Below are 12797 nucleotides of genomic sequence, written 5' to 3'. Positions count from 1 at the left end.
TGGCTTGGAAAATGATAATTATAAAGGTAATCTATGTGTCAGAATCATAAAGAACTAATAATTATGATTTAGTAATTAAACCTATAAAAACTGTTACATGTGTTTTTATAATGCAAGTTAATTTAAGGTAGACTGTAAAGCTTCTTTCTTTTTTAATTATAAATACGCATAATAAAATTATACACAACCTTTTTCCCTCTTGATGTCCTGACTCTCTGAGATTAGAAAGAAATCAACTCGGAAGTCTGTACTAAATTTGTAGAATTTTGCATCTCGTATATTAAAAGATGTTTGAAACTGAAGTTATTATTCTACTTACTTATAAAACAAATTAAATCTCGTTTTAATTTTTGTCTGTTGGTGCTTGTTTTATTAGCTCTGCAAAACTATTCAGCTAAATGTTTTGGTAAATCTGTAGCTAATATTAAAGATTTAGAATGTTTATATGCAATTATTGCTTCCAACATTTAAATTATTGGTATCATTATAAAATAAGAACTCAGTTCCTTTCAAATTTACTTTAGGTGGATTTTGAAAGCCCAAGGAACATATCGGCAGTAGTCACCAAAGGCGATGCAAAATTACCACAGTGGGTGACTTCATTTCAAGTTGCTTACAGCAGTGACGAAGATAATTGGATACCAGTGACTAATGAAAAAGGAGAAGCAATCGTAGGTATTTTCAACAGTATATTAGGAGGCTTGTTATTTTCTTTTTGGCTCACGTAGAGCTTTAGGTTTCGAATAATGATGAGTTTTATCATTCAATATCTATCCATTCAGACTGCATTTCTTAGGGAAATAGTCATACAACATGCTTAATTACTTTGTAATTAAATTTTCATGGGTTTAGCATCTAATTATAGCATATCACGTGCGTTATATAGTGGAATCTTCGATTAAAAAATAATTTGGTTCACAAATACCTTTTCCAAAGACAAAACTTCTTGGACGATGAACGACGTCTTGAGAGTAAGCCGGCAACAAATGATACTCCAAAATGCAGTAAATGCAGTGGAGAAAGTGTCTTCAAAAGAAGACTGAAGAAAGGGTGTTCTTAGTTATATGACCTACGAAGTATTTGTGCAAAATGAGGTAAGGATCAAAGGTTCATAGAGTACTATCACCTTAATAAAGTAGTAGAGCAATTTTTGCAATGATAATATCATGTCTTGTTTCAGGAACACTTTAAAACGTAGATAAAAATAAATCACTTTTTTTATTAAAAACACGAACAATTCCCAATGTGCCACCAAATATTATATGGGACTTACAGATTTAAGTAGGAAACACAATACAAAAAGACTTTTAAAAATTTTGAAGGCTTACAATCATTTTACAAAATTAATCAAAGCACTTCTCTTAAAGGCTCATCTCTCTAAATTGATGAAAATCATTAGGACATTAAATATTAATGTTTTTAAGGGCCAATTTTAAGATTTCTCTTACAATTTTAAGTTTGAAACACTGAAGAAGCACATTCAACATTTTCCTCGCCACCAACGTTGCAATCACAAAATGTCTCTGGACCCAACTTAAATCTGCTGAGATAACTTTTAAAGTTTTCATGGCCAGTAAGAAATTGGGTCTTTTGTGACTTGTAAAACAATTATGACATGATAATCTTATTTTGATGGAAGAGGAAATCTCTTAATTAAGCTCCCTCTATTTGAACTAATATATCTATAATTCCACGACTCCGCAATACTTTCATACATGACCTTCTTATAAAAGGATTTAAGGATATTAACAAAAATGTCAATTTCGCGCTTGGTGGCAGTTTTTTGCAAGCAAATAGGCCCTTTAATTCTCAATAACAATCGTGTCTTTAGGAACAAATGTAAAAGCAACCGAAGCGTTTTTATCTTTTAGGTTTTTAAGCTGTTTTTGAATCTCGACGATTATGTTATAAGAAATACATTTTATGGTCTCTAAGAACGAAGAGAAATCTGTACAAGTGAGGTAGTTTAAAACAGGGCTAATTTTTTCAGTGATCCATTTGATGACGAAATTTAAGCACAAAAGTCCAGCTATAGAAACCATGCATTTATCTCGAATTCTAAATTGAAAGTGCTCAATTTCAAGACCATTTCTGGAGACTACAAATGAAAATCCAACTTTGATACCAGTTTTACTGCCATCAGTATAGCAATAATAATGTGCGATTTTATTGTTAAACTGAATAAAAAAAGATAGAGGCAAAACGCAATCAAAACTACAGTCGGAAGACGCAGAGAGGTTTTCCGTAAAGACAATATTATGAAAAATGGCAATGTCGATAGGAGAAAAACCAGATATTGCATAAACACTCTTTACTTATGGTACGATATCTACAAATGACACGAAAGAGTATCTTAATTTGAATGCGTCGACGATATTTATAATTTATCTTCCTCTTAAGCGCCATGCTCCAAATTCTAGAGCCCTAAATTATGAGGAGTTCAATTCCTTGCTTATGCATGAGCGAATGCACTTTGAAATTAATACCGTGAGTGTTGCTTTCAATTCTACTTAATCCACGCTATAATTTATTGCATTTCTCTGATACGTAAGTTAAACGTCGCTTCCAAGAAATTTTACAGTCAGGAAAATCTCCAAGATAATTCATTTGTTTTATCACAGCCAATGGAGTTCTGTCGAGAAATAACTAAAATGCATCATAATAAGCGTTTTTCTTTTCAATATCATGACTCTAGTTTTATCAGGATTAAAACCCGATTGAAAACCTTTGAACCAATCGGAGGCAAGATTTAAAGTCTCCTGTGAGTGAAAAAAAGTAGCAGGAGATCCCTACTCTGGAAGCAAACCATAATATTATCCTCAATGCCTATAGTATCGCTACAGGCAAGATTTTAAATAAATCACTATCGCAATTATTTTAATAAATGACATTGAGAAATTTTTTAGTGAGAAAAGGGTCCAGCGATTCTGAAGTAGCAGTTAGAGATGAGAAGAGGTAAATTAAAAATAATAGTTATCTCATATTTTTACACAATAGGATTTCTCTTTCAAACAATAACATTTTGCACCTTCAGCTTCTTCAAAGTTTTCTACTTACACTGTCAACTTTCCTTCGCACAGAGACAGTAGTTTAAGATTTCCTATTTTTATGTTAAGTATACTATTAAATATTGTGATGTTTCGCGTTACGAACTTACATATAAAGCAGTCTTTTCTAAGCAATCATGTGGAATCCAGGAACGAATCAATTCAATATGCATTAGCTCCTATGGGGAAATTGTTTTAGTTTACGAATACCTCGGTTGATCTTTAGGAATGAATTAAGTTCGTCAACCGAGGTTTCATTGCATTTAATCGTATCAAATATTATGAAACAATGTTCATTTGATTTCTTTTTATTATGCTCAAAATGCTAACTCATGTCATCTCAGTGCATAGTATTCATTTTCTCCGCACACCTCCTAAGGCAAAAATGTGTAAGTACACAACTGTTTATATGGAGCAGCCAACAACTTCGGAAACTGAACAGAAAACTAGCTTTATTTGCCCAAGTGGTTTTCTGCCAATTATTGAAAACTTTCAGTATACCGATGGTCGACTAATGTTGTTTCTTATATGAAAGAGATTTAGCACAGGCATTCAGAACGACTTGCTGCTGTGTAGATTCATTTTCATAGCGTATGCAGAATCTAATTACTGCCGGTCCCTCTAAGCCCCAAAATTATTTATTACCACTCCATAATCCTCGTTTTTATTTTATAAAAGCAAAGAAAATACTTGCTGAATGCTGGAAAATAGAGCTGTGTTTAAGACTTCAAACTAGCTTAATCAAACGCTGTATATATGCAGTGAGGTATCCTCTGGTATTAAAATGACTGACGAGTTTTTTCACAGTATTTTTTCTGCAAATTTTTACTAAATAATTTTACTATATTATCACTTATAGCATCGATCAGCAGTAGGCATGCTTTGCTTTCGAAGCTGGACACAGTTTTTTTGGTTCTTCAGTCCCTTTTTGAATGTAGCAACGTTTCTCAATCTATGGTCAGCGGACTACAAATGGTCCTTGAATCTATGGTCAGCGGACTACAAATGGTCCCTTCCTTGTTTTCATCGTAGATTTCCAAAACAAATAAATAAATAAAAACTAAGATTAATTACGCCAAATTATAACTGAAAAATCTCAGAGTCTGAAAATTACTCCTGGAAATCTCAACTAATTTTTACTATAACTGATATTTTATGAAATTATTATGAATTATTTTTTAGTTACCCTACCTATTAACTTCTCACTGTAGTCTTAGCAAGGAAAGAGGGATTTAAAGCGTTATTACTGAGGTGCTTTTCAAACCAGCGTACATCCAAACATAGAAGAGCTGTGCAAGAATCGCCACAATTATCCATCTCTCCTTACTGAATACCAAAGTTTATTTAAATTTTTAGTTAATAATACCAAGATCGTCCTAACTCTAATAATCTCGAATTATTAAAAACAAATGTAATTTTTCTTTTATTAGCTTTGCTATTTAATGCCAATAAAAAATTAAATGAATTTGGATTAATTATATTTTTAAAATATAAGCATAATGGTAATTGTATTTTTAAAATAGCATACATATATTACAAAAAAAAAAATGCTTTCGAATGAAAGAAGAGTAAGATGGTCCGCACAATCTTCTAATTCATAAAAGTGGCTCCCAATTAAAAAAAAATCCTGAGAAACGTTGTGCTAAACAAATGTATTCCTCAACAGCTGTTAGCTGTTCACAAACAGATTTGCTTATTAGCTCAAAAATACTCAATCACGGTAGTCTTACCCTTTTGTCACTAACAACCGCAATAGTCTTGCCTACTTCACTAACAACCGCAATAGGTCTCACAGCTGATCTCAACAGCAGCTTTTTAATTCTATTTTATTTATTGGTGTGTATTTTAATTTGTCTGTTTTAATTTGTCTGTTTTAATTGCTAGTTTCCTTTTTCTCAACTACGCGATAATCAAACTCTTTTCATTCTTGATATGCAGAGGTAGTCCAGAATAATGAAAATACCTAAAGCATAAAATAATGTGTTTCTAATATGCTGCAGAAGCAACTTTTTGGAACTGTTTTCAAGTGACTCATTTTCTTTCAATGCGAACTAAGGTTTACAAAACACAAGCGAAATCTGCGGTTTTAAAACCTTGAAAATGTATATAAATACCATATTTACTCGCGTAATTTCCCTACTTTTATTTCTAACTTTTTGATACAAGGATTCAGAAAAAAAATTATGAGAATAATGTAATTCCACGGACGCGGTTATAGTAAGAACATATTTGAAAAGTATTGACAGATATACTACCGGTAACTATTGCAATATTATGCATTTAAAAGAAACCTAAATTGCAATAAGAATACATAGTAATATTAACATTATAATATCTAAAAAGATATCTTCATTTCTACTTCTTGGTATCTTGAAGCAAACCCGCTTTTGTTGCTGTCCACCACTATTTCCTTGTTCTCTATTCATTGAGTGTTGCGAGAACTTCTGTCTGTGTCTTCTGCTATAGACTGTAAGTCCTCACCATCGTCTCCGATTTCATAGTATTTGTCACTGTGTAATCTGCCTTCCGTTATGGAATAATATTCAAATCTATCATGAACATAGCATAAACCTGTTGTCTTGAAGTTCTTTAGAATAATTATTTCATCAATACTCACAGCACATATCATTAGTACTGAATAAATCCATTAGTAAGACGAAAGCAGCCACTACATGTAAAACACATTTAAAATTTAGGGAAGTTTGCTTCCTGAACGTCTTGAGGAAGAAGACAAATAAGCGAATATTAAAAAAAATTCAGAACCTTGTTCTAAAATACTAGGGAGAATACACGCGGAGAAGGGCAGTCCAGAAATATATACATGAATCATACAAAAAAAAAGTGATGCCTGCTTTTACGAATTGCTGTGCAACCGATAGAAACAAAATTAATTTTTAAAGCATAGTGTATCTTTTATTTTGGACAACAACTGGGGAAACCGACTACTTCTAAGGACATCTTGGTTATACGAGGGCTATCCAGAAAGTAGATTACGTTTTGGAATAAAAAAATAAACAAAGTATAGGAAACAAATTTTATTATATACAGATGAAAGCCACACTCAAATACTACTTTTCTACATAGTCACCATACAAATTAAGGCATTTATCGTAGCGATGTACGAGCTTGGAAATTCCTTCGTCGAAAAATTCGGCCGCCTGCGCCTTCAACCACTTCGTTACCTCTTCTTGCTTTTCGCTGATGATTTCGTGCAACAAACTTCGCGAAATTTGTGGAAAACTCAAAGAAAGTTCCGTTATTGTGAAATTTCGATTTTCACGGACTTTAGCATCGACTTTTTCGAGAAGTTCGGCGGTCACTATGCTGGGTCTCCCACTTCGATCTTCGTCGTGAACATTGGTTCGGCCATTTTGAAATCTTATGACCCACTGACGCACTCCACCTTCAGTGATAATGTTGTCCCCATACACTTCACGAAGCTGCCGATAGATTTCTATCGGTTTACAGTTTTTTGCAGTCAGAAACCTTATTACTGAGCGCACCTCGCGGGATTTTCAATTAACGCAGACATTTCAAACCGTCACAGTATCTGAACGGAGCACAGCACGAACCTCTCACTAGCACGGCTAGATGCAGACTGAGCTGCGCAACGCTCTGACCCCAAGATGGCCGCGCTAGCCCCGCCCCTAGCGGACACAGACGGAAACGTAATCTACTTCCTGGATGGCCCTCGTATATATGTGCGTTACATTTAACGCGCACAGTAATAGATACTATTGTAAACAGAGATTTCATTTCAAAATAAAATAGATTGTATATAAAGAAATTCCGTTATTAAAATTCTGTTTCAAAATAAAATGTATTTTTTATAGAGAAACTCCGTTATTAATTTTTTTTTTCAAAATAAAATGGACTTTTTATGCAGAAACTCTGCTTTTTGTCCCAACAGGAATTCCCTGCTAATACAGATAATGAATCTCCTGTGACAAGTCTATTTCCAGAAACATTCGAAGCTCAGTACGTCAGAATCATACCAACGGATTGGAAGAACTGGATCAGTCTTAGAGCTGAAATACTCGGATGTTATCATCCTTACGGTAAGTAGATGTGATGGATATCTTGTTTCCTGATGTTAGTACATATGGCAGTTGTAAATTTATCCTTTTTTCTCTCTTTCTTTAGACAATTTTATTATTATCAGAACTTCGTGTGATGACTAAAATAATTCCGTAATAATAAATTGTAGTTTTTGGTGCCGTTTCTTCCATATAAAGGGAGGGAATCTATTTATCACTCAAGAAGCGTAATTAAAACTGTGGTGTAAAGCATTTAAAATACAAACTTTGCATAAGTAATGGGAATTACATAAGACATGTAGTATGAATATGATGCCGTTATGCTTAACTTCTGTAAAACCTGCTATGAGGATATCGATAAAATTAAGTTGAGATATTATTATATTGTTATACGTGTTGTAATTTATGTTCCAAAATAATACTTCAACAAAAGAATATGCCTAAAATATCACATGCTTATGACCTTAAGCAACGTAAAAAATAATTAATTAAAAAATATGTATAAATCAAATTAAATGCACAGCATCGATATTTTTATGTTATTTTTCTAAAATAGATCCAAATTGAAACCAAATTTACAACAAGCGTGTAATTTTCTAAAGTTGATAGAGTGTGAGTGTTTCCACTAAGCATTTTGATATTCAATATAAACCTCAAAATAAAGATTGAAGGCGTTACAGAATATAGAAACTTGTTATTTAGTAGAATTAAAACTTAATAATTAATTGTTTAATTTATTTATTTATCTAAAATTGATTTCCAGAAATTGCCTTTTCGCTTCCTACTAAAACACTTTATACAGTCTGTTCGTTCATGAAAGCTGCCTGTTAAGCAACTTAATTCACAATTAAGTCAAATTTTAATTGGTATCAAATTAAACTAATTCCGAAAGCTGAAGAAGACTGGTGTGCTACTCATCTGCAGGTCGATTCATTTCCATGTAACTAACATTAAAACTCAAAACATAATAATCTGTTGAAAATGCGACGTGATTATCTGAGTTGTTTATACTGGTTGTAAACTAACTTCTGTCGAAATTCATTAACTAATTCATCTGAACTAACTAATCCGTCTTATATTTCATTAAATCAGATAAGCTAATTTTTTTTAATAATTTGCACTTTCTTAAATAATAAGTCCGTATCTATTTATTTAGTTATTTTTAAAGGGGGGGTTATCGTGCAAAATTACACTTGTTCACTGGAATAAACTGCGTTCCGTCGTTACAGCTGACATCTAAAAAAAATAAGTTAAAATTTTCTTCCGTAAATTCAACATATGTTCTTGCTGATAAATAGTAATAGCTGAAAATTTGTATTTTCTGTAACCAAATATATTGAAAGTCTTAATCAAGTATAATGTAATAATTACCAAGTTTATAAAATTCAATTTATTTCAAAAAGCTAATACATTGATACTACCTAGTAAAAATTAGAATTGTGTGTATGAAAGCATGAAACACGATAGCACGTGTATCGATTTTATAAGTGATAAAAAATAGTAGCATGGATAGCAATTTTATCGGCTACAAAAATACGGGTATGGATAGCGATTTTATAAGTTACCAAAAAACATACACATTGCTTTAATTTCTAAAGCAATTTTATAAGTTGTACTTTGAAACAGTAAGTGTAAAAAATGTGCAGCGTCCTCGCTGGGACTCGAACATGGACCTCTCGAGTACGCGCCGAGTTTGCTACCGTTACACTACGAAAGCATGCTGGAAGAATGGAGAAAACACCTTATATACTGCTCCTTTTAAACGGCGATCGGAGATTACGGGACGGGTGACGAATTATTGTCCACCGCCTTTTTTAGTTCGGGCGCCACTTATCATTAGGTCATTAGGTTATTTTGAAGCAAGAGATGAGAAAATAGTACAATGCCATCTTTAGGACTCAAACCTGGACCTCTCGAAAACGCACCTAATGTACTATTGTTACACCACAAGGGCATGCTGGAAGAAGGGAGAAAATATCTTATAAAGTGATAAAAAAAAACGAACATGGGTAGCGATTTTTAATTAGCCAAAAAAATTGTTTCAAATTGCTTATGACTATAATTTTTAAAAAGTAATTTAAAATGCAAGTTATTAAAAAACTAATTTTATATTTAATTATACTACTTGCTACCCAAATATTGAATAATTTATTAACTCACTTTTATGACCGTACAAACCGGCGCAGTTGCATTACTTTGCTTAAATAATTATATTTACAGTATAATTTTAAAAAATAAATATAATATGCACCTTCTTCACAACAGTTGTTTTTAATAATCATTATAAATTAATTTCCCCCGAGCAGCTTTCGAGTCATTTTTATAAAAGTCACAGAACTTTTGTTAATTAAATATGTCTGTTGATTTTTAATATTTTCAACAGAATCATTAATAACAAGCTAAATAGCTAAATAAAATTTATCAGCAAATTCCTCAATTAATCGCATGGTAAACTTCAAAATTTTCATTAAGTTTCTCATTCGGATGGCATCATTTATTTTTTGATAAAAGATCTGTAACACATCCGACAATTTTAAGTTTTAACATAAGAAATTTTACTTTTTTCATGTGACGCATTAATTTTATTTGGTAATTTTAATTTGAAGGCTCTTTTGGAGAAGTGAATATTTTGTGCTTTGGTTTATAATAGTAAACTTATTCCTCTCAATTGAAAATTTAAATTCTTAAACGTAATAAATATGATTGGAGGTGTTAGAGCAGCAAAAATCAGCTAAATAATCATCAGTTTGCAGGACTAGTTTCCGAGGTTTAATTATCGAGCCTTCTTCTTTAGCCACAGATAAATATTATATATAAATACCTTAAGGATAACATTAAAATAAGGATATGAACAAAGGTTTTGAAAAAATTATTTATTATTTATTATTTTTTGTAGTATTATTATTTTAATTTTACGAATATAAGCAAGTTTTCAGAAACAAAATTACAGATTTCATTTGCACAAAAGTTCAGTTTTAATTTTCGTGTTGGCTGCGCTTGATGCAATATTTTTAACATTTGACATAATATTTCTTAATTTAAATTTCAAATCAACTCGTTCAAAACTATTCAAGCAGTTGTTTTGTCTCCTATTCTAATTTTGTTTCATTCGTATTTTTGCGTTTTTTGAGTTTTACATTTTTATATTGAATTTGTTGCATAAAAATCAATACATTTTTTAAAAAATCGTTGATTTTTAAAAGATGTTTAAATAATTTTAGTGTATTTTATTCCTTATATTTGTTTTTATCATTTCTTCCTTTCTGCATGTTAGAGTTTCATATCAATAAACAATTTATTATCAATTTTATTAATATTTTTTTCTAATCGGTGGTAGCTTGATTATGCCGATCAGTTATCTTATATATTCAGCTGTTAGCAATCGACTCCTTAATCATCAGTGACTCCCTTTAAAATTTCAGTGACCTCTCAGGTGGCCAATAGCTACCCGTTGGGAACTTCCGATTAGATAATTCTAACGTACTTCAATATTTTACATTCATAAAAAATAATTCTATTGGAATTCCCATTCTGACTACATTTAATATGAAATTCCGCATATGAATGTATTTGGTGTGTATAAATATTACGAACTGTGTCCATTTTAAAGATACACATTATGAGCGAATAATTTATGCCGCAGATTACATTAAATGGCTGGCATCTTTATCGATAAAGCATGAAGCAGTACAGCATATACAGGTAATATGTTCGAGCAACTCATGCGTTTAAAAGTTTAAAATGGCAAGCCTATGTCTCCGTTGGTTTCGAAAATTTCGGTTTGGAGGACACATTCTGTCTAAGTAAATCACTTTTGTATCCATTACTAGTTTTCGAAATGTTCTAGTTCAAATCATTAATCTAATCTGCATTCAACTACCTACAAACTAGCTGGCACACAGAACAAATAGAACGAGCCCCCGAATCAAGCGCAAGCCAAACAAGGAAGTTATCTCCTCTTCCATTTGTCCCAACTAACGACGCGTGAGGCTAAGAGACACTTTCCCTAGAAACGAGCTGCTCCTTCTCCTGCTAGTCGGTTTCCTAGCTTAGAAGTTAGCAACATTTTTTGGCTGAAGGTCAAAATCAACCAAAATGTGTGATTTAAGATGTTTCAGGTCAGTGGCATTTGCATTTTAAAATTGTCTCTTTTGGTGAATTAATTTTATTGAACTAATACTTAAATCATTAATAACTTTATTGAGCTAATACTTAAAATACCCTTTAGACTTCAAATATAAAAATTATAATTATAATTATGATAAAAATAAGTATAACTGAATTCTTGTAAACTATTTTTGGAATTTTGGTAAACTATTCTTCAGAAGTAAACTATTTTTGGAACGAACTGCTACAGGTGATTAGAAATGTATACTGTATTCAGACATCGAATGAGTGTGATTCAAACTGCAGATCCTATTCCATCGTCTTCAAATGGACGACTGCATCCTAAAAAATTTTGTAAAGTGTATGGTGGAATGTCAAACGAATAATCTATTGAGATATGAGTAAACAATACATTCTTTCTTCTACCAGCAGCAGTTGGACACAATGACAAAGAAACTGCATCAATGCTGCCAACCAATTGCCAAGGTTTATCCTTCATTATAATAACGCATGATCTCATGCTGTTTTAATCGCTTTGCAACAATTATTTAATTTTGGTTGGAAATGTGTCTGTTCTCGCCCTTACAAATATCATCTTATTCAATAAATATAGAGTACTTTCGTTCTTCAAGCATTCGATGATGTAAAACCAAAATTATAAAACTTCTTTTGTTTTAAAATTAGAGCAGTTTTATTTATATAAGATACACCTGCTGCCAAGTAGATGGCACTAAATCACACACAATGTTTGTAATTATGTTAAATTATAGCTAGTTATTTTCCTCTTCGTGTTCTCTGCTTTTCTTTTTAGGCTAATAAATTGGATAGAGCTTTTGCACTGACTTAATATAATTTACAAACTAACGCATATTTGTAACTAACTTAATATTTGTTACTATTTTCTAATATTAGAACCATATATTGAAGTGACTGTACCTCCGGAAGAAGTTTTGTCTTTAACAGCTCTACCAACAGAACCTATAATGGGTAAATACCTTTTATTTTCTTGATGCTCATACTTAATATAAGTATTTTGTTATGATTTTTTGCAGCTTATAAAATATTTTTAAATTTTACTCCTGTATTTTGTGCTACAGGAAAATATTATTTTTGTTCCACACATGATCCATACTAGGCTGTGGTTAACACATATTCTCATGTCTTGCAAAATTTTTTATCCTGATTCCTAAAACAAGAATGACAAAAATTGTGAAACTTTTAACATATAGTGTAAAATTACAATTAACAAAAACAAATTATAGAATTAATGGAATGCATATATACCATGTCCAAAAAGATCTTTTCGCGGCCTTTCTTTTCTCAGTCATTGGTTATAGAAATATACTTCCAGTTACAAAAAGAGATTTAAATGACGCAATACTTTCGTATTTTTAAATTAAAAAAAATAATTTGGTGTAAAATACGAAGTTAAACTTTCTTGCACTTTCCTTCGGTCCCTATACCTATATCTAGGAAAATGTTTTATTTATTAATAGAAACAAGGTACGATACATTTCACTCCCGTATGAAAAAATTTAAGAAGATAACTAATTTCAAAATTTGCGATTTTTGACGTCATTGTCAGTTTGCCTTTAAGGATCGGTTA

General features: G+C 31.6%; 1 protein-coding gene across 3 annotated transcripts in view; it reads left to right on the top strand.

The window, feature by feature from the left end:
* Positions 1-12797, top strand: part of LOC118189478 (hemocytin-like) — a 728690-nt gene that overhangs the window by 549830 nt on the left and 166063 nt on the right. For all 3 annotated transcript variants that reach the window (XM_085820839.1, XM_085820840.1, XM_085820838.1), the window contains exons 68-70: positions 525-671; positions 6958-7105; positions 12104-12178. In XM_085820839.1, the coding sequence (XP_085676965.1) occupies positions 525-671; positions 6958-7105; positions 12104-12178 (370 nt within the window). The remainder of the gene's footprint in view (positions 1-524; positions 672-6957; positions 7106-12103; positions 12179-12797) is intronic.

Source organism: Stegodyphus dumicola, chromosome 7 (assembly GCF_044657685.1).
Source record: "Stegodyphus dumicola isolate Sdum_Otavi_A_Nest chromosome 7, ASM4465768v1".
Classification (NCBI taxonomy): Eukaryota; Metazoa; Arthropoda; class Arachnida; order Araneae; family Eresidae; genus Stegodyphus; species Stegodyphus dumicola.
The sequence above is the reverse complement of the archived record's forward strand: the minus strand, read 5'-3'. Positions and strand labels throughout refer to the sequence as shown.